The sequence below is a fragment of the Falco biarmicus genome, chromosome 5 (genome assembly GCF_023638135.1).
Source record: "Falco biarmicus isolate bFalBia1 chromosome 5, bFalBia1.pri, whole genome shotgun sequence".
NCBI classification, from domain to species: Eukaryota; Metazoa; Chordata; class Aves; order Falconiformes; family Falconidae; genus Falco; species Falco biarmicus.
Genome location: NC_079292.1, coordinates 86,264,506 through 86,286,848, shown reverse-complemented (window position 1 = coordinate 86,286,848; position 22,343 = coordinate 86,264,506). Strand labels below are relative to the sequence as shown.

The window sequence follows — 22,343 nt, the reverse complement described above, 5'->3', positions numbered from 1 at the left end:
CCCAAGCAGTATTTTGGTATCCACACAACTATGAGGGATGAGGAAAGCTCTGTATCTAAGAATGCAGTCCTTTATTAAAGAATTAAGATTTGAACTATCAGATCACAAAACTGACAACAACCTCTTGAACTATAACCTGCTATGGCCAAAAAAAAAAAAAAAAAAGAGGCACCACAAAATCGATGCGCAATTAGAAAAACTCAACTCCAAAAGAAAACAATCTCTCTCTCCCCCTCCCTCAAGTACCGCTTGAGCTTCATGCCCAGTTTTACTGTGGCAATATGAACACGGGTGGCCTCACGGCAAAGGCCAAGGAACAGAAGCGACCAAAGGTGCAAGCAGTTGATGCCTCCACACCCTCTCCAGCAAGCCAGAGAGACAGCTGAGCAGCCCCCCAGGACCTGGGCTTCACACACACCCCCTTCATTATTTGCAGTAGAATAATCCGTGCTGCCTATTTTTTTAACTTAAAATGCCTCTTTCTAACCTTCATTTTCTACAATGTTTTCATCTTTGCTGGGTTTCTCCCCCCTGGCTCCACGGCCGGCTGGAAGAGGCGAGCCGCGACCCTGCTGGAGAGCTGCAGGCGTTGTGCAGGGTTTCATTTACGTGCTGACAGTCACATTAGAAGAACCTTTGGAGAATACAGAAAGAGGGAGCTCAGAGACCGCCGCAGACTGTAAATAATTCCCCGTGCCAGGAGAGCTGCAGTGGCAGCGCGGGCAGCAGCCGTGCAGGTGCGGTGGGGGTCCTGCCGCCCGCGCTCCCCTTCCCTCTGCCCCACCAGGCAGCAGGAATGGCATGGCTATGGTCCCCTATGCTGGATGCGATTTGTAAGCGAGCCAGCAGGCAGAATAGCCAGGAAACATCTCTACTGTAGCCGAGGAGAGTTAAAACCGTTTGGAAACAAAGGAGAGCTGGCAAAACCCACTGGGAGCAGCAGCTCCCCTCCCCGCAAGGTACAAGGCAGCCATCCAGGGGACTGCCTGTCTAGACACAATTACAGCACGCCTGAGAAACGGACTGAAAAACACCGTTTAGCCCCAGCCGCCCCCATTTCTCCAGGCAGACGTGTCTCCCAGCTCACAGAGCTACATGAGCCCAGATGAAGCAGCCGCTGTGCCCGTGTACCCCCCAGCTCGCCCAGCGGGCTCGCAGCTCAGCAGGCACGCGCAGCTCTCCTGCGGCACCCCACACCGACTCAGAAAAAAGCCCCTGATCTCCTTCCTCCACATGTACCTGGGGCTCCCCAGGGTCTGTGCTATGTGCACCCCACGTTGCACGCATCAAGTTTGCTGCTCCCACCTGTGATGCTGCTCTCTGGGGGCTCCTAAACAGCACAGGCCACCCAGGTGTGTGTGTGCACCTCCCGGTGCCCTTCCCGGAGGGACATGGGGGACCCTGACAACAGCTGCAGCTCTGAGGTGCTTTTTTTTAGAGCATAAACCACAGAAATCAACTGGATCATGAACCTGCTGGTCAGAATTAGAGGTTTTTCAGAAGAAGTGGTAAGAGCCTGACTCAGGGCTGGAAAGGACAGCCAGCCAGGCACCAACCTACCCTCCACAGCGCCTCTCAATCTGCAGCCTTTCCTCCAGCTGCTGTGCAGTAGCCGCGATGGTAGAAGGTATTTAAGGTGGGTACCAACCATCTGAAGACAGCCCACCCCCAGCAGCTCTCAGGCACTCACTCCTGCGAGCATGGCAGGCAGAAGCAAGCAGAGAGCATCCCCATAGCTCACTGCCACCCCTTCACAGATCATAAAAATTTCTATTTAGGCTGCTGTGTGGTGGTTATGGTAACTACTTGTGTGGCTTACTTGGGTGCAGGTGCAGCAGGAGATGTCCATTGCAGAGCAGAGCCCCACACGTGTCCCATGGCTCTCAGCTGTGTTCTCAAGGGCCACAATGCAAACTTCAGGTCTGGCAGCAAAACCATGGGTTACCCAAGTTACTAAAACCTTAAAAGGTACCAGCCACCAAACTGAAGCCATCCAGAGCGAAAATCAGCATTTCTTATATTGAGTTTTGCATTGTAAAACAAAGAGAAGAAACCATGAAACACTCCCCGCCGTCAGAGATAGCAGCGGGCACAACAGGCACCAGGTCACGCAGGAGCTTTTAAGCAGGAGAGCATTAAGGCCCTTTGGGCAGAAGGCAGAACAATCTTCCACGAGGGAAAGCTGCCTGCTGGGAAAGCAAGGAAATGATGGAGGAAGCAGGTTTCACCTGCTGGCACTGCCCCGCTGCTCTGCAGGTGACACTGCTCAGCTGACATGCTCCAGCACACCTTGCAGCAGCTGTTGGACATGTCGTCTTAACAATCCCAGCTGCAGCCAAACATCCAAAAAGCACCATTTGTCAGACTACAAGGATGAGGCAGTCTTGCAGAAAACCTTGCTTCCCCCAGGTAATCCTCCCTAGACTCCTCAAGGGATGGGCAGAGCAGCTGCTCAGCTGAGCTCAGCTGGAGCGAGCAGCTCCCCCTTGGCAGGGAGTACCCCTGGAGTCCCTGGCATTGCAGCCTCTGAGGGGGATCGAAGTGACACGTTTCCCCAGGCTGGTCCTCTGCCCACAGCTGGGGTCAGCACAGCTGCTCGGGCTAGCAGCCTCTGAAAGGGTCAGCCTTACACAAGCTGGAGTTTGGCTTGAGGTTATCGTGACGCAAAGCCCTGTCTCAGTGACCTGTCTCCATCACTGTTACTGACATGATGGTTTTTGAACAACGTCTAATCAATGCCAGTATTTCAAGGAAGGATCAACAAGCTGGAAGCTGTTGATATGGTGATGCTCAGAAAACTAAAAATAGGAATTGCAGACACCTGGAGGATGCCGGTACCAATCTGATCAGCTTCAGCCAAGTGTGTGATGGTTTGCTCGTGAAGTGATGACAGGTTCTGGCAGCCTTCAGCCTGCAAACACTCCTGGCTGTGAGGTGTCTCATCTCCCAAAGAGAATGGGCACATGGGTTCTTTCTCAGACAAATGAGAGTATCTGAAATCTGAATTTGCCTTGGAGTGAACCATTGGGGTGGACTTTTCCTTAATCTAATGGTAACAAGGAACTAACATAGTTGTAACCTCCTGGTGGTATCTTAGCACCTGGCCTGCTGCCTTAGGAGCAAAGGAAGGCGCACAAGGCTGCCGGCAATTCAAGGCATGAGGGATTCGAAACAGTACTTCTTCAAGGTCAGCATCAGCTGCCACACCTTGCTGAATGACATTGAACAGGAGGTAGAAGAAATGTGCCAGACCAATCCTGCCTTTCAGTCCTAAATGCTACTGATCCAGCTGTGCTGTTACTCTCCAAACAGTCAATCTCAGCTCAAGACAGACCGGTGACTTTTCTTGTTCTGCTTTCCTGGAATCACTCATGTCACCCTTCCTTCAATAGCTTAAAAAAAACCGCCCAAATGGGCAATTTTAAAGGAAATAAAAGGGCAAGGAGCCCCAAAATCCGATGGGGACCAAGCCTTCAGCACCAGAACAGGAGCCCATCAGCTTTGGTGCCAACCACACCTTTCTCCAACAGGGATGCTCTTTCTCCCAGGCCCAGGCAAGGAATTCTCCTGAGCCTCCTTCAAGGTTCTGGCCACACATCACTGAATCTCTTCCTGCTAGACACTGGTCTCATCTCGCTCCTGAATGCCTCTGGAAATGTGAGGCAAAGAAAAAGAAAACCCCTAGAGCTAAAGAAGAAAACGAACATAATTAACAATTAATTTCAGTATAATGATTTAAGCTTCTCAGCGAGACAAGCACCCGGCTTCTGTATGTTTGGCAATGTGGGGAAGACCCTTCTGGTTCCCTGCCCTGGGGACTCTTGTCAGTTTTAATAATTTTTACCCTGCAGCTGCGAGCATGGTGAATCGAACAGCACCAACAAAGGCTACTTTTCACCGGGCAAAAGCACACTTACTACGGGACTCCCCTGAATATTTTTGATGGCGCTGGCTGTGGGGAACAGGGAAGTCAGGTATCAGGAGTGAGTGCAGCACTCGGTCCGCCCTCAGCCCCAGGTCTGAAAGCCACCAGCGTTACTCTGTAGCCTTTTGCCTTGGTGAGGAGGAGTACAGCAGCCATCGCTGAACTTCCTGAGCAACAACAGAACGCTTCTTCCTCCTCAAGACATGTGCAAAACAAGCGATGTAAAAAGGCACATGTCGGTGTCTTCTGCACCTTGGTGTTGGCAATGCTACATGTGGACATACTGCACAGCTCCCACTCCTTTCTTTGCTGGCCTTGCCAAATCCTATTCATCCTGTTTGCCTATGCTGGTTCCTCCCAGATGCTCCATCTCCTGCTCCTTTCCTTGAAGATGCTGCCTCTCTTTGAAGGTTTCGGCTGCCTGCCAGTCTCTGTGTTCTCTCCCATTCCAGTTCACTCAGCTTTGTCTGAGGAAAGCATCTGGCTTTCCTAAGGGTTGGTTTCCTCAGCTGTTTTTCGGCACACAGTAGCATTAAATTTGACATTACATCGTAGACGGTTCCATTCCAGCCTGGGAAGGGCAGTATAAAAAGCTCAGGACAGACTGACAGCCTCTGCTGACTTCCTGCAAGATGTTGGCTACATCACTTCAATGGCTCCCCCGATTCCCTCATCAAAAGGCAACCAGCCGTCCTCCCGTGGAAGCGGGCAGCAACGAGCACAAAGCATAGCTAGAACGCCACTTTCATGTCACACTTTGCAATACATGTCTGATACCTCAGAAAGGCGATCAGCTCAGGAGCAGAAGGTATCACATGCAGAGCACTGGAATGGGTCCAGGAACTCCGGCCAAGGACGTTGAAAACACTCATTTCTTTTGTGAAAATCTGTGCTGGGCCATTACTTCTAAGGCCGTAGTTTTTAGACCTTTTCTTGACCACCAATCTGCAAATCAGCCTGCTCTGCAAGTGGGACAGGTGAGGGACACCTTGTCCTGTAGAGCTGTAGGCATGAACCACAACCATTGCCTTTCCCAGTGCACTGGGCATCCCCTTGACCAGAAAATGCTTTACACAGTAGCAGGGGAATAGGAAGACAGAAAGCTGGCTAATCCTGAGCCGTGCAGAAGATCTGGATGCCTCTAGTTATCATTCCCTTACGTATGTCCCCACTACATAGCTTCTTACGTTTTCAGGCTGAAGTTTGAAATAACCCCTTCTCACCCAAACCTCTTCCTAAAGAGCTCGGCAAGATGTTCAGACACACAAAGAGCTGCCAAACAGAGCAGGCTTTCTCTGAAGTGTTTGAATTGATGGGGAGTGAGCAAGGCCAGCAGCTGGAGAAGGTACATCAGAAGTGCGAAAAGAGCATCCCACTGTGTTGCACCTTCGGCTGACCAACCTAATTAAATCGTACAGACGACAGATGCAGAAGCAACCAGGCAGTTCATCATCACCTCGCTGCGAGGCAGGGAAAGTATATGCCACCCAGGAAGAGACTGTGCATTCTTGACGGACAACATTCACACTGGCAACATCAAGAGGGAAGCAAGACCATGCTGCTGCAGGAAGATGTTAACCACTTTTGTGCCAGCACCGACTTTGCCAATCTAGATCCAACTCCTCAAAGAGATTTAACTTAATTGTCTTTTGGTTTGAAAAGTCCTATCATGCCTACAGGATGTGCTTAAGGCAGGATGGTAACATGCTGGAACATCTTTAATAGTCTTTAATAAAGAAGTAACTGCTGCATTACCAGAAAAGAGATGAGGTCCCTAGTGAATTACGTAGATCACCCCTAATAAGACCATTAAAGTGGTCTGCACCATCACCTATATTGTGCACACCTTCCATATCAAGGAGGAAACTTCTCTGAAATTACTGAGAAGAAGGTTTAACATTTTATTGGGGTCCTTTGCCTGCCAACTCAGGCTACAAATCAAAAATCAACAGGATTCAGGAAGAAAAAAAAAATAGCTACCCAGTGCTTAAAAGCGTCTCCAAAACACACCGGGAACTGATTTCTCTATGCATAAACCCCCAATGATTTGAAAGCCCTCTGGACCTAAGAGATGTAGAAATAAAATGAACACCCTGCTGGGACATTTCCAGCCTTGGGCAGCTCCTGCGATCCTATAGAGCCACAGAAAAGCAGACAAGACTTGACACAGCCTGCCATGGACCCCGTGTCTGAGTAATTTAGAGGATGGATGGGGTGTAGGTGAGTGTGTGGGGGAAGAAATTACATACCTGAAGGAAAGGAGAAAACATTTTTGTGATAAATGAATTTGGTATTTTTTTTTTCCTTAACACATTTTAAAGCGTATATTTGAAACTGCTAAAGGGTCTGCAATATTAAAATAGCTCTGAAAGGGGTAAGTGACTGAGCAGAATACCAATGAAGTGGTCAGAAAAGCATTTCAGATGTGGCCCTGACAGTTATTGTCATCAGAAACAGAGGAGCATGAAAGATTTTTCTTTATCAAGGGGAGGGTTACACTAGAAGTTGCTAAGGGAAAGATGTTCAAGGGTCTAATGTTTTTGTAACACACCATCTCTTTTGCATTCTGCTCTGCTCCCTTGTATTCTGCCATTTGGGGATGGATGGCAGTCAAAGATGTTTTTGCTGTCTCTGTGCTAAGTTAACAGCACAGAAATTTTTCCACTCCTGATTAATTTCAATTTTCACTTCTTGGAAAGTTTAGTTTTCTTTCTGTAGCTTTCTTGCCCATATTAGGGCAAGAATTCTGTTCCTGAAAGAAATTAGATGTCTGCTTGGAAATAAAATAAAAAAAAACATGAAAAACGTTGCTTAATTTTTACTATGTGAACTAGGAGGACTGACAGATTGAAAACGTGTGTAAATACAACACATTAAGGCTGTTTCAGGGTTAGTGCAGCTTGTTATGTGTTTGTCAGATAATGAGTAGATGTAGTTAGTCAAATTTTGCCCATTAGGAAATTGCGTGCTTTGTGCAGCTCTGGGACACACATACACACACGCACGAGCTAGGCAGAGAACTGCAGCAGGAAAGCCTGGTCGGTACGACTGGAGAACAAACAGGAACACAGTACAGGACAACTGGAAGGTCAGAAGGAAGAACAGAAGGGTTAATGAGAATGGCACGTTAACTGGCACTTAGTTTAGCAGGTCACCAAGACTCCAGTACAGCTACATGCAGCTTCTCAGGACAACCAGGTTGGGAGACAAGGAAAAACGAGTAAATCCTAATGATTCATACAGGTGGGGCAGGATGGGGAGACTGATCACAGCTAGCTCCCAAAGGGTACAAAATGGCACTTCCAAAACTAGTAATAAGGCTACCAATCAACGAATGCAGGCTACACGAGGACGTATAGCCTTCCACATCTTCACAGAGCATCCCTGACAGGCCTCTTGAACACAAGCATCTTGGTGCCCGAGTGTTGGGCTGACTCATACATTTTGGTGATTTTGAGCACGTGGGTATGAAAGCATCAGCAAATGAGACATTTTAAGATGGTCACTGTCTGTCCGTGTCCAGCGTCCCGTCCCCCATTAGGTTTTGCACTGACATTTGCAACATTGTAGAAATAGACACTGCAGCAACAAGCATTGCAAGGTCCAACGCTACCACATCCTGCGGTCCCTCTTGAAAGAAGGATAAAAGATTTTTGTTTCATTAGAATTCCCTGCCCTTTAGGGTAGGCAGACCTCACATGTGTATGCAGGATACGGTTTCCAAGTTTCCCGGTGCTGCATCAACACTGACAATCATAAAGTACTTCTTGGAGCACGTGTCCCGTATTTTATGTAGTTTCTGTAGCTGAACTATTCTCCATAATCTCTGTTTAAAGATAAAAGTAAAGCAGTCTTTGCACCATTTCTTTAGGCTCCTGTGGAACAGAAATATAGTAAGGGTAACACAGTGGATAAGGCTGGAATGGCAGAAAGGACTCCGAGCCCACTGCGTAGCTGCCCAAGGAGATAGGGATGCACAGGCAGCGCTGTCAGGGATGATAAAACCTCCTTTTATTTTACAGTAAAGCCGCTCTGATGTGAGATATTAAAGTTTTGCAACATTAAAGAAATGGTGAAGAACAAACTGCAGATTATCCTTAATTGCTTTGTGGTCAGCAACTTTAACTGCAGTATTTTTTAAAATTTAATTCAGGTAGTAGAGTTCTTACAGGGAAAGGGACAGTGTCTTTAACATTTCCAGGTCAATTATGGCATTCTTTTGAAACAAATTATTTGGAGCCCTGCTCTGTGATAGGATCCTACTCCTAGATGACTCACTGTCCTCCATCAGGCTGCTAGGTCAAGTTTCCAGGAGACATCTTCTTGGAACAGTGCGCTCAAGCTCTGCGGTACACCACCTCTATCACACATTGAGGAGCCAGTGTAATTAGAAAAACAATTTTAATTGTTGCTTTGTAACATAAAATGAATCAATCCAGGATTCCAAAGCAAGAGGCGTTAAGAAAAAAGCCGAGTAAGAGGAACATGACGTAACTAAGTCATATTTTAAAACAGGGAACCACAAGAATCCAAACACCTTTTCCTGCGATACATCTCTTCCACAGCTCCATCCCACGCGGATGTTTGTGTAGCCTGGTATTTGATCAGTGCTGGGACAGCTGCAAGGAGTGGTACTTTCATTATCATCCACATGCTAGCGCAGGAGTGAAATCTTAGTCCATACAGGTGAAAGGGTACAGAGTAAAAAAAAAAAACAAAAAACAACTCTATAGCAGGACATGGATTAAACACTTTCTCTTCTTTCTGGCTCTAATGTCACAGACTAGCACCCCTGAGGCAAGGGCTGTCAAGGCCCGGCTGAGGCCAAGGGCCTCCTTCTGGCCCAGAGAACATCCTGCACTGCAGGTGGCCCAAGAGAGAAGTACACATCCAGTCCCCTGTGCCACCAAACACAGCAGCTCTTCCAGTCAGCTCTTTTCAGGGACAGATGCTGGCAACAGCCACAAGGAAGAGTGTGTTAAGACTGAGGCAGGATCTCTCATCAAGGAGCTCCACGATGGGACAACAATACCACTAGGATTTGCTAGAAAAATAATTACCTGTAATAACCGTTGGGTACGGAATGAGAGTCCCAAACAGCTGCTGAGCCTCCAGGCAGCTGGGTTAATTTTAAGTATATGCCCTGCTGCTTCTTCAACCGCAAGTTCAGTAATTCAGTCCTTCCACATGGAAAACCAACAGTAACTGTAAAAGCTATCCATGCTGGTCTCGCGCGCTGTTCAGGCTCTTGCATACCCCAAAAATGCACCAAGCCAATTAACCGAAAGGGACATTTGAATAAGATCTTCCTTCCCCACCAGGAAGTGAGATGATCTTCAAATGTCCCTTCAATTCCCTTCAGGAAGGCAGGCGTTTTACCACTAAGCGGTCCAGGGGACCCTGCTGGCAGTACACCTCACACAGTCCCACTGGATAGGGATGTAGCCCGCAACCTCCTCTCTCCTCTGTGGACTCACTGGTCTGGCTTCGCATTTGCTGGGCCTTGAAGCGCCTGCCTGAAGACAAGATTCTTCAGATGATCCAGTTTATTGTCTCTTAAGGCATCCCGTATGGCACTGAAGAAACTGAAGTAGTGCTGGAAGTTGTGCATCATGAGCAGGACACCAGCCAACAACTCATTGGTCACAAGGAGGTGATGGACGTAGGCGCGACTATGCCTCTGACAACAGTAACAGGTGCATCCTTCCAGCAAAGGACCAAAATCATCTTGGTATCTAAGGAGGAAGCAGTGTTGGATAACATCAAGGTAAGAAGACCCATTCAAGCAGTAAAGAATATCCAGTTACCACATGGCCTTTTGCAGGGATCTGAATTTTGAAGTCCTGAATCCAGTTGCTGTAAGATGTGTTGACATCTAAGACCACCACTGGCACTAAGGACTTCAAATATCATGCCAGAACTCACTACAGAGCCAAAAGGTCACACATCTGAAGTCAGATGATAACTTGGACTAAATCACAGCTAGCAGCAGAGAGGCCTTACCTGTGCCTTCCCTGACAGAAAAGCTGTAGCACAAGACACACCTCACTAGCTATCACACACTCTGTGAAGAAGGAAGCTATCCAAAACAAGGATTTACTCATTCCACTGTTCACAAAACTGTATTCCCCTCTGCTGTGAGATGGCCCAGTCTCACAAAATGGAGAGAGGATCTACCGCAGCGACACAAATTATCTACTCAAACAGCCTAGAGGCAGCTGTGGAAAAAAAAAAAAAGAAGTACAAGTGGTAACCCCGGCCAAAGTTTTTGCGTAGTATCCAGAAGTTGCAGAATTGCTCTGCAGCTGCCCAAACGGAGCCAGAAGGTAGAGGCTCTCAATAGGTTAAATAAAATCTAGCATCTCAAGGTGACCCACGTTAGATGCGGAAGACCAAAATGATCCCCAGACAACCTTTGTGAACGTACTGACTTTCAGCTGGCACAGTTATGACCACAGTATGTCTTCTGGATAAATGATCCATTGATCCATGGATAAATGCAACTAGATAGCGCTTTCAGCCATACACTGTTGCCTGATAACAAGCTAGAACGATTGTCCCGGACTCCTCCATTCAATGTCCAGAAGCACTGTCTTCAACACATTCATGTTTTATGAAGTCTCCTATCCAGCTACTGACCCCGTGCACTCAAATACAGAGGATAAACTCAGCATATTTTGTGGTGCAGTTGCAGGTACCCTCCTCACAAACTCATGTACCTTTTGTCCTTCAGAGGTATCTCAAATGGTGTCATTTCTGGGTCAGCTCTGGAAATTTCATCCTGGTCTTCTTCAGCACCGCCCTTCTCCAGGTCCTGGGCCCCATTTTGTTTTAAAACTGTTTTAAATAAAGACAACAGCCTTTTATGGACAGACAGCAAGGGCAGAGAAAGGGCAGCAACCTTACAGCAGGTATTCCTGCTACTCTTGTTAGATGAAAACTGCCACAAGTTTCCAACGTTTATGGTAAGCAACTGTGTTTCTTTAATTGTCATAGGTTAGTTAACGCAAATACAATTTTAGAGGATTAAAACAGCAAGAGACAAGTGAAAACTAATCTACTAAACCTAATGAAGGGTTAGAACTGAAACAACAGTATAACTTCTTGTTGCTCTACTGAGCTGAATTCTTAATAAAATGTCAAAAATATTTCCAGTCTGAACTGCATGCTGAATAGAATGCAACCACCTGAACAAATTGGTTTTATTGAGATTTTTCTAGAGTACAGGCAACTCATCTGCATTCAATCATTCTACTCTCCATGCTGTCATCAGGCTCAGAGATTTAGATGCTTTTTTTTTTTTTTTAAACAATCTGAATCAAAAGAGGTTGGTAGCACTAATGCAGAAGATTTAGATTCCACCTCTGCCTTTTTGGCAGTCTATCTTAAAAATAAAAAAATCAGCCCATAATTTTGTAGGTTTGCATTAAGCATAAGATGTCTGGAAACATCAGTATTACTGTTTGCACAATCCATGTCTGCTGAGTGTCAAACAGACACAGAACCAAGAAATTGCCCTTACCCAGAATGTTATGATTTAAGAATAAGGTGAGACAAGGTAAAGAACAACAAACAAAGAGAAGGGTTAAAAAAACCACAGCAGCCAGCACAAAGAAACAAGATGTTCCATTCTATTCTATTCAGCTGGTTTTGAATTACCCAGGCATGAAGAGCCGATAGGTTCTACCCAGGAGGAGAAATGTAAAATGTTTTTCTGTATTAAAGACATGTAATATGCCAAAACAAAATGGTTGCTTGAAACACATTTGATAGATGCTTTAATGGGTGATACACATGCTTCCATCTCACAGCGTAATGAGGTGATGAGTTACGAACATCTTTTTGTTTTGATATGAACTGATGAATGCAGAGGGAAAAGCTCCCCCCAAAAACGGATCCCTAACTTTTGTCAGCTAGAAAGAAGAAGGGACTGCAGAAATACATTACTAAAACAGACATATACTCAGTAAATTCTAGAGATCAAGTATTTTAGATCCCCACTTATCAGGTCCAACTTTCACTGTTAACAGTAACAGAAAATTTGCCAATGGTGTCAAAAAAAAAACCCCTCTATTCACTAAGTATTTAAGAAATAATGGAGTATGGTTTGGCTAATCAGACATCAGACCCAAGGTTGAGGCCTCAAGTTTGCCTCACGAGGTTTCACACCAAAATGCTCCACCTTCAAAAGCAACACTTGACAGTGTAATCCCAGTGTTTCCAGTGGTTACTGCACTTATTTCAGACATGAAACCCCCAAACACAGATTCCTCCAAAGCATGAACTACACTTGCCACAATACGGGCTGACACAGTAAGAAATTATCATGACCACCAAGAAGCCTACCTGCTGCTTCAGGATCTGAACGGCAGTCGTAACTGAAAACCAGGGCACAGCCTCGCTCTGTCACTTGGAAGGGAAAAAAGCTCTCAAAAATGTCCACTCCCCTTTCAATGCACTCAATCACTTCATCTGGTTTGCCTATGCCATGGATGATTCTGTAAGAGACACGCAAGAAGAAAAATCTAGAATATTCCGAGTAGAAGAAGCAAGCAGGCACCTGAAGGAAGAGATACGTGCAGTATGTGTAGCTTATCCCTGCAACTGCTAATCAGAAGGCAAGTGGGTACGGCAGTCACCGCTCAGAATCCTGCGCGCTTCCACCTCCCCATCTCCAACCTAGCCAGTACCTAGCAGGCTTTTCTTTATCTGCCATGTGGAAGACAGCAATAATCCCCCATTCACTGCAGGAAAAAAAAAAAAATCATTCTGTTCATTATTTTGGAAGTTTTTTGGTTTCTTTCACACACTTAAGTTCACTTAGATTCAAAATTCACCTAGTATCTATGCCATAGAGCAGACATTTTCCTTAGTCATGTTTGTGCCCCAGGGGAAACAGCACTTTCCAGACACATGGACCCCTTTGCTGGGTAACTGTTTAGGGGACAGTCTAAAAAGACTTGCTCAAAAGCAGCAGAGACAGCAGCAAACAGCTGGTCAAAGATACAGTCCTTCAGGTGACTGACAGACATACCATACAGCACTTGGAGAACTACCTAGAGGAGAATGCACTAGTAACAAATGTCGCTGAAAAGAGAAAGTTCCTTGCTTTATTCTTCCCTCCTCTTTACACTCTTAGCTGCTCAAATGATTTATCCAGAAACCTGGGCTGTAACATCTCCTGGGACATGGCATTAAGAGCCAGGAAGAGCCCAGCTGGATTGCTATCAATGGTAATAGAGATCCTGCTGTTAGCCAGATTTAGCTGGCAGCTTCCCCGAGGGTGAGTGAGGCAGAAGAGAATAGAGCAGTGCCTGCTCTCCTGCAGGTGCATGGCTGGGCTGACAGCAGTAGAAGCTAATGTAGGGCAATGATCTAAACAGATAATTAGGAAAATACACAGGGGCTGATAAATGAAGTCACAAGGTGCCATTTTTAGTCACTTTTCTAAGTACTCCAATTAAATTGATGAGCACAGAATAAGGACGGGAGAAGTTTACAGCCTGAGTGTCTTATGTTTCAGGCACTCATGGCAGGGAGAAAATGATACTCAATAGCTAAATCAGTAGCTCTGCATATATGATCAAAACCCTTGCTAAAGCTTATCTCTGCACAGGGAAGGACAAGCATTTGTTCTTGCAAGGGTTCTGATGCTATTGAGAAGGAAAATAAATTTTACCAAGAGACTTCAGCATCTTTAGGTACATGACTCTCAAGAGCACATTCATAAGATCATTTCACCATCACACAAAAATCAGACGCTTCTTAGGTGAAGCACAGAAAGCGTTTGTCTTCTACAGATTTTCATATTGGGATAGAACACAATTGCAAAACAACTTCTCCAGCCAGAATGGCAAGGGTGATTCAGGAAAACAGAATTGTCTGAAATTCACTTGAGGTGAATTACAAGAGCCCCTAGGGCTAACCAGCTTTCTTCCAACAAAGAGGTCAGAAATGCCTGTCTTAACCCGAAAAGCAAACTATTTGATAGATGAGGCAGATGCACTGGTAGCCACTAAGGTTAGCTGAGCAGATTGGACTCTATTGCTCCCGGGGGATCTTTTAAGTAGCTCAGCCAGACAGAACGGCAACAACACAGCAAGCCTTCTAATTGTCAGGAAAATTCAAACCCCAGGTATCGCTAAGCATGAACAAACGGCAACACCAGACACATGCTTTCGCATTTAATTTCCTTTTGAACACCATTAAGTCAGAGCAATGCTTAGCTAGCAGAGGGCAGCAGAAAGACAACGGGGCCCGAGTCACTCCTCAGGAAACGATGAAAAAAAAAAAAAGCACCCATACCACTTCTGTCGCAGCTGCTCTTCTAAAAGCAACCCATGCAAAAGCCAGCAAGCTCAACCCAACTTTAAGCAAGCCCTCCACTTCTGAACCACTAGCAAATATTAGCACATATTTTCTGGAAGTCTTTATTTACTGTTAGTCATTTAGAAGATACAAGAAAGCTGCCACTCCTGTCCAGTCTCTGGCATGGATCTAACAGGCATAACTAACAGAACACACAACGATCTGCACATTATGCCAGTCCAAGCAGAGAACATACTTGTTCTGGGCCAGGCTGTGCCACCCCCTGGTAGCTCACAGGCTCAGGCACTAGGGCAGAGTTGGCTGCTGTAAGATCGTGTAAGCACCGGCTCGTTCTGTCATCACCCCTTTCTGCTCTCCTCCAGTTCAGGCCAGAGAGAACTGGAAACATGACAGTTTTTCTGAGAAAAGGTTCCTGTAAGATAGCTTGGTAAGAATGTTCTTGTTTGAGCTGAACTTCAGGCAAGCCATGGCCTCAGAAGCCAAATGCAAGCAGCACAGACATACCCTACCTGTAATTCTCCCTAAAATAAGTAAAGGTTACCTGAACTAAAACCTTGATTATTCTCTAAACGTAGAGAATACTCAAAGCCACAGCGTGAGCCCAGCTTCAGCTAGAAATTGAGACAGAGGTTGAAGACTGCAGCCTGACAGGGGTAGAATTTATGCAGCCTGGCACACGAGCAGAGCTATGCAATACAGTGATTATTTCCCACAGTGACACTGCACAGCAGCCTGCAGACACTCCTCATGATAGGACAGATGGACTTCTTGGGATGTTGCCCACACAACTTACCTTGGTTTATCCTCTGGCAGTTCTGCTGTGACAGAAGCTATCAGTTTCAACTTGGTCTCTTTGGCCATGGCACATCCCTGAAAACCGTCTAGCAGAAAGCCACCCACCGGTCGCTTGGCAGTCTCCCTGGCTGATCTGAGCCTCTCTTCCAAGATATCTCCACCTTCAATTGCCCCAAACATCACACTTCCTTGTAGTTCCTGGCCCAGGAGAAAGCCACAAGCATTAGAGCACGCTCTGCCAAAGACACACAAGACATCTCACAGCCCAGATTCCAGGTGCCCTGCATTCCCAGGAACTTGCCAGAGCCACAGTGTTTCATCCATGTAAGACTACTCCCCACAAAACAGTGTACGGTAGAAATGGGATTAAGAGAGACAAGATTCTGCTCCTTACCTCGACACTAACTCACTGTGAATTTTGGTGCCATTCTTTCCACCTCCCTATAGAAGGCAATAACCACAGAACATCTTTGTACGTGGCTTTTTATAGATGGCCCCTCAGCACTACATGTGTCAGTGCAGAATACAAAGCAGGTGCCATTATCCTGGCTGTCAGACACCAGATTTTGAAATTAATTGCTTTTCAGGGAATGCCAGTATCAGCTGCTGTCACCCATTTTCCTTTGTAGTACAGACTCAGATAGTATGTTCCCTTTCACCAAAAAGGGGGGAATTTTCAAAGCTGTGGGAAGAAATAAAGAATAGCACTGGCAAATTTTAGCAAGTCCCCCCTCACTTGGAACTGAGGGGGCTTCAGAGAAAAAAGATGGGTTTTCTCAGTCTGAATGAGAAGATCCTACTTTGCCCATGTATATAGCATGAAGGTAAGTGGGGAAAAAAATGCACTGAAGTCCAAAAGTGGAAAAAAAATCAGGAAAAAAATGCCCAGGATGCAGCACAGACTGAAAAGCAGCTGCGGTGCTACTGCCCTGATATTTCAGGGATCTTACCGGTGATTTTTCTAGCAGCTGAAGACATACATCCAGGAAGGAAAGTGACCTATCCACAGACTTCTTGGCTCTTTTTCTGCCAGCTTCACCAGAAATAGTGTCTCCATCAGAGATGCACTGGAACCAGTCTGGCTGGATGGCCCGCTGGATGTCCATGAACTTGGAAGCTGTCACTTCCATACGCCCCGAGCTTCCCCACAAGGACACCGTCTATCAAGGAAGAATAGGGATGAACACTAGTCACAAAGGTTAACAGATCTTCATGGTCAAAGGGGAGAAGGAATTGTTCTGGTGAAACACCAGATACTGGAACGATACTTCATCGATAAGTTCTCCAGAAGCACGGCTCAGATAATCAGCTGCACTTGGCACAATGAGTGAAAGGAAATAAATAACTGAACTGGGATTTCTGGGATACTCTTTGGTGAAACCATCACACTCGACACAGCGACTTCTCCACATGTTTACAAGTCTCTGAGATAGAGCAGCTGGCCTATCATCACACAAATTAGTGGCAGATTTGGAAAAAATAAAAAAAGAGAGATTTAATTCTCATCAAACTTCTGTTGTCATCTCATAAAAAGTGGCAAAGGCTGCAATGGGAAATACAGCTCACTGGTTTTCTGTACCCAATGCAAACCCAAAAAACTATTTCCTCTTCCAAGCAGTGAATTCATACCATCCATTTAAATATATCTTTATATATAAACTACACAGATATAACCAGGAAGAATACAAAAGGTTGTTAGGCAATTCAATCTCAGAATCCGATTTTATTTTAGGCCCCGAATCCAGCCACATAAGAAGCAATTGAAACACCAAGCACAGCTTTCAAACCAAGCTAATGTAAGAAATGGCAGGTAACTCATTAGGATTTCACACAAAGTCTTCTCAGTCTCTTCATATGCTTTCCATTCTGCGTACACACACGGGTCTCCATCTTCCTTGTTACCATGTTACCCTTGAAAGATTTTGATTTTAAAGCAAGACAAAAGCACCTGCATAGAGAGGTTATGTTACCTGAACACCTCTGGGCTGGCAGATGTCACCATTCAATTCACTGAACATTTAGATTCACAAAATATTTCTCCAGCCACTGCAACTATGCACGCTACCACGTTTATTCCTATTCTGCAGAATCTGTAATTAACCTGTGAGTGCAGCTTGGCAGTTGCTTTTGTGTTGTATTATTGTTACACTTGCAACATTGCTGCTCCAAAATTTTAAAGGAGTATTCAAGGAGGTTAAGTAATAGTCTCGAGCCCTTTAGAAGTCAGCTCTTTTCATCTGCAGCTCCCTTAGTGCTTTCTTAAATGAGGAACCGTTTTCAGCTACCAGAAATAGCTTATAGCTTGAAGTGATATGTGGACTTTTTGGGATTTGAGGGTTTAAACACATTCTCCTAGCCTATGCCAGACAGACAGATTAAGCAGCACAGTTCTCATGCATACTAATTCACAAACTGAATTCGATCAGCTGATGCAAAAAATATGAGCAGAGTATTTTTTTTGGTCTGGTCTCCACAAAAACTAGAAGGATTGCGCAAATCAAATACACTACATATCTGTTGTCCATCCATCTCTCCTGATTACTTTTGGCCTCATCAGCTAATTTCACTAAATTTGAATAACAAAGAAACAGACAGAAGTCTCCAAAGTAATAATAATTTTGTAAATTTCCCATAAAAAAAAAAAAAGAAGAAAAGCAACTCTAAAGGAAGGAGATCCCAAATTAGCACCTGCAGAGCAACTGGAACACAGCAGCTGTATGTTGTGCTGCAGCAGCATGTTGGCCAGTTACTTCCTGCTGCTTCTTATGTGAGAGCATCGAGGAACAGCTGGTGCAAGCAGGCGGAGGAAAGTCAGAAGTGATTAAGCCAAAGGGCACAGAGTGTAATCAAGTCTAGTTACCTTCATCCTGCTCTCCAGGGGAAAAAAGCCACTTTAATAAATAAAATAGCCATAAGGCTTAGAGAACTGAGCATTACCCCATGATCATTTAAATCCAGCCTGTGCCTGGTTTTCTGGCACAGAATCCAGAGCTTTCTGTCTCACTGCTTTCAAAAAGCTTTCCTAAGTATTTGTTAGCACAGAGCCAGCTGCAGAAGGCCTTGCAACAAGGTGATAAAAATCTCCACCAGCTTAAAAAAAAAAAAAGTCAAATCAAACCTGCAACGCCCAGGCTTAGCTCACTGCTATCACCTGATAGCTGCACAATGATGAGACAAGCTTCAGGCAATTCCTTCCCTGCAGAGACAGGACTCAGCCTGGATCCCAGCAGCAAAGAATAGACACTGATAGCTGGATGGCAGTAGCTCTCCTCTGTCGTTCAGTGACCTTTCACCAAACCTGGCTGTACCCACACAGGCCTTGGGACTGCCCATACCTGAGCAGGTACCAGGAGTGGCCCCTCCAGGCCAAAGCTGTGGCAGGCAACAGGTAGTGCAGGGACCACACAGGGAAGGTGGGTGCCTGTGGGATGGAACAGGCAAACATCCACAATGCTACGCACTCCTGGATTGCCAAGCCACCTTCCTGCAGGAATACTAAGTTCTTCCTCTTTGTTAGCCTGTAGCAGACTGTAAATACACACGTAGGAGTTCAAGTTTGTTTGCTTATCAGTGGCATCACCATAAGCTTGTACAACATAGAAGCTAATACATATGTATTTTCTTTTACTACCATATTAACCGCAACAGCATGGGAGTCCAGAGCTCCCCTTTCTATCTGAATTGCCACTTAACTGTTCAGAGAGCACACTGAAAAGTAAAAAGTGTGCAGCTTTATTTAGTTGGAGGTATGAGCACATACATGATATTCTTTTTTTGTGCAAAGATTTAATTTTCTATAAAGCATAACAAAAAATATTGTGGCCTTCTAAGCACACGCACACAGGTGAGGGGAAGACTGACAGCTTTCTTTTGGGAACTTTAAGTGGCCTCTTTCAAGTCTTTATAGTTACTGTACCTTGTTAGTGTTGTAGCCAGATGGACAGGGAGTGACCGGGTCATGAAGGGAGCAGTACAGCACCGTGTCTGGCATCCCTAGGAACAGAGCAACAGACAGAGAGCAGTTTCATGAACCAAAGCTAATGCAAAGATGTGGTTTGTAAATTTGCAGAAGGGAACAGGGTATTCTCCCACTGACAAGTATATCCATTCTGACAAAGACAGTATTGTTCATTCGATCCCTCAACACCAAAGGTGGCAGACTTTTTCCCCTTTTACTAGCTGCAGGGAGGAAGAGCGCAGCATCAGGACAAACCATCAAATAGTAATACCCTTTGGTTCTGCAGCCTACATAGCTCCTTTGAGATTTATTTATGTTTCTTCTTGATTAATACTCCTGCTACTAGAATTTGGCAGACCCAACAGCTGACTCCCTTGACCACTCACTAATACACTGGAGACATCTGACACTTGACATAACCTAAACCAAGCAACAACCTCAAGCCTAGAACTTTTAAGGCAGGACAACATACAGTGAGAGAACAGATGAGCCACACAAATTAGAAATCTATCATCCCTGCCAGACTGGAGATTTCAAATACCAGAAAGCTAGACAGTATATCTCAATGTCATACAGTTTTCACAGGTCATCACTGAAACTGGTGAAGCCTCCAAGAAGTTTCAGATAAAGAGACTTTCAATCTTTCTTGAAGGAATAAGTTGTCCAAATGCAGTCAAGGCTTAGTAGAAGTTGGGGGTAAACTTCCTTTGGACATTCAAGCCATAACTTTGCTTATATAGCGAAATGCATGTCCAAATTTTGATGTGCTTTTTTTTTAAAAAAAAAAACCACCAAGAAAAACTTGGTCTCTGTATATAGGAGAGAAATTATTAATCACTTTTTTAAAAATTATAATAAATTACATTATTTTATACATTCATAATTATGTGCAACTAACACATACAAAACATTCATAAAATACCTCAGCTTTGACACAAGCATTAGCAACTCAAAAGTTGTTTTTTCTTGCAAAGTCCGCTAGATTCCATATACAAAGAACTGTCCTTAAATTATACACATTAAAGACATGCCATCACTTTGACAGGATTTACAGGATTTACCTTACACCAAATGTAGCCCAAGATCTGCAGACAAACAAAGCGTCCCAGAGATGCTTGCTGACTGGGCTGATCATCCTCCAGTTCTCTGAGCTACCTCCCCAGATATAAATACAGGCTACGATACACATATTCACACAGATGTTAACTCTGCATTCGCTGTGCGTTCAGGTTCCTTCACCACGTGAGCCTGACAACAGTGATCTTGGCTGCACAATGCATGCGGTCATTTACTGCTCTGATACGACAACGATAGGAAAAACCAAAATAGTCACAAACACAGGAACTGCTGCTTTACTCATTCTTACCACCAAGGTGTCGAGGTAAAGACTTCATTCAAGAATTGCTCCAAGAATGGAGTACAGGGACTGATGAAGATCACTACGTCTCAGAGCAGTAGCTGAGCACTATGGCAATGTTGACTGTTTTGTGTTTGGCTATCCATAGGTAAAACTGAGTTTATTTCTAAAACAGACCCTTTAACATGGAAAAAATGAAAGAATAATACAGGGAGCAAGTACAGTCCAGCTGCTAAACTGACAGGAACAAAGAACAGCAGAAAAATTAGCTTCTCCACCTGCTTCTTTAGCTCCTCAAAGCTCCTGCAAATCCAACATGGGTTCTTCTCCTAACACCTTCTCAGAACATCAATAGCTCAGAGGCAGAAGTGTCCACCAGCTGAGACTGATTTAATGTGGGATGCTTTGTCTGTTTATTCTTCATACTAGATGAAGACCTCCTCTTGGAAATATTTAGATGAAACCAACTATTTTATAAGAATCAAAAAGCCAGCTTGAGCAGATAGATACTCCCAGGAAATGTATTTGAACAGCTGTATGGGAAAGGCCAATTTCATGAGAATTTCTAATTCTCCTCATCAAAATTAGTCAGAAATTGCACCTGGCAAGATTCATTTGCAGCAGTGACTGGGGGCTACAGTAAAAATTCTCTCAGTTCTAGTCTCAACTTTTGGCCTGAGCCCATCCCAGTCAGTGCTGAAGCCCCCAAGGGGAAGGCTGGGTGCAGAAAAAGAGAAATAAAGCAAACCCACGCATTTTTGTAGCCTGTTTGAAGGATTTCTGCCCATACTAGTGACAACACACTATTTCAAGTCTTCCTTAGTGTCACTTAGAGTGAGAAAATGCCTACATGTGGAAAGCCTACGCCTAAATCTTTCTGCCTACTGTACTGCCTGGAAACACACCAGTGGGATCCACCTGCATTATCACTCCAGACATGCAAGCAGACACGCATGCTTTACCTATAAATTTTGCAGCTCCTTCTTTATAATCTTCCAGGACATCATGAAGTTCTGCCCTGCATCCAGATACAGAAACACATTAATTAAGCAAACAACTGTGAAGAAAGATCAGTGGTTTCATAACTAAGGCTTCTTTTGCCATACTGATGTGTTGTCTGAACTTGGATCGGTTTAGGCACCCAGAGTTGCCACCCAGCTATCAGGCAGCAAAGCAGGGACAGACAGAACTAAATGCCAGCGACCATCGAGTCACAGCTTACAAGATGCTCGAGAATCACAGCTTATGTGCCAGGGGAGCCATAATTCCGTGGCAAAAAGGCAGAGCTTTTACCCACACCGACCAGTGACCACTAACTTGCTGGACAGCATGAAGTCACGCAGTGACTTTCTGGGGAGCATTACTAGTGCATCACTCGACTACACTAGTCAGGGAGGGGAGAGCTTCTACCAAGCTTTATGATGTTAATTTTTCCTTTCAGTTGCCACTTACCCAACTCGTTTAGAGAGTTAGCTCTGTCTAAAGCTGGTTATTCTGCTGCGGAGAAGGCTATGAGGTCGCTAAGAGGGGTTTGGCCAAAACACGCTCAGAAACGATGCCGCCCTCTAGGCCTCTTGACCTGCTTTCCACCCAGGCACGCCACCTCCCTTCGATGGGGTAGCAACCGACCTGGACACGGGGCCTTGCACCGGGAAGGCGAGCAGCCCGCCCGCCCCCTGCAGCGCCGCGGAGCCCCCCACCCCCCGCGCCGCGGTACTCACAGGGCGGGCAGGCCGAGCTGGGCCACGGCCGGGACGCCGCCCACCTCCTGCAGGGTGTCGTGGGTGAGGTGGGGCGCGGAGCCGGTCCGCGTGTAGAGCAGGCAGCCGGGCAGCGGCAGGGCGGCCGCCCCGCTCCGGCCCAGGCCCGCCAGCACCCCCAGCCGCCCGCCGGCCGCCCCGCACAGCTTCACCCTCATGGCGGGCCCCGCCGCGCGCTACCGGCGGGCGCGGGGCGGGGCCGGGGCGCGGGGCGGGGGC

At 45.7% G+C, this 22,343-nt stretch overlaps 1 protein-coding gene across 2 annotated transcripts; it reads right to left on the bottom strand.

Moving 5' to 3' along the window:
- Window positions 1-8,309: 8,309 nt before the first annotated feature.
- QTRT2 (queuine tRNA-ribosyltransferase accessory subunit 2) lies at window positions 8,310-22,326 on the bottom strand. 2 transcript variants are annotated; one of them, XM_056342195.1, is made up of 8 exons: window positions 22,086-22,326; window positions 21,327-21,382; window positions 18,966-19,042; window positions 16,000-16,209; window positions 15,048-15,247; window positions 12,272-12,423; window positions 10,645-10,762; window positions 8,310-9,660 (listed from the first exon to the last, which is right to left on the bottom strand). In XM_056342195.1, exons 1-8 carry the CDS (start codon window positions 22,280-22,282, stop codon window positions 9,399-9,401), a joined length of 1,272 nt encoding a protein of 423 aa, XP_056198170.1. In that variant the 5' UTR covers window positions 22,283-22,326; the 3' UTR covers window positions 8,310-9,398. The 2 variants fall into 2 exon arrangements, with proteins under 2 accessions (XP_056198170.1, XP_056198171.1); XM_056342196.1 differs by lacking the exons at window positions 21,327-21,382; window positions 22,086-22,326 and adding an exon at window positions 20,374-21,278.
- Between the last annotated feature and the right edge of the window lie 17 nt (window positions 22,327-22,343).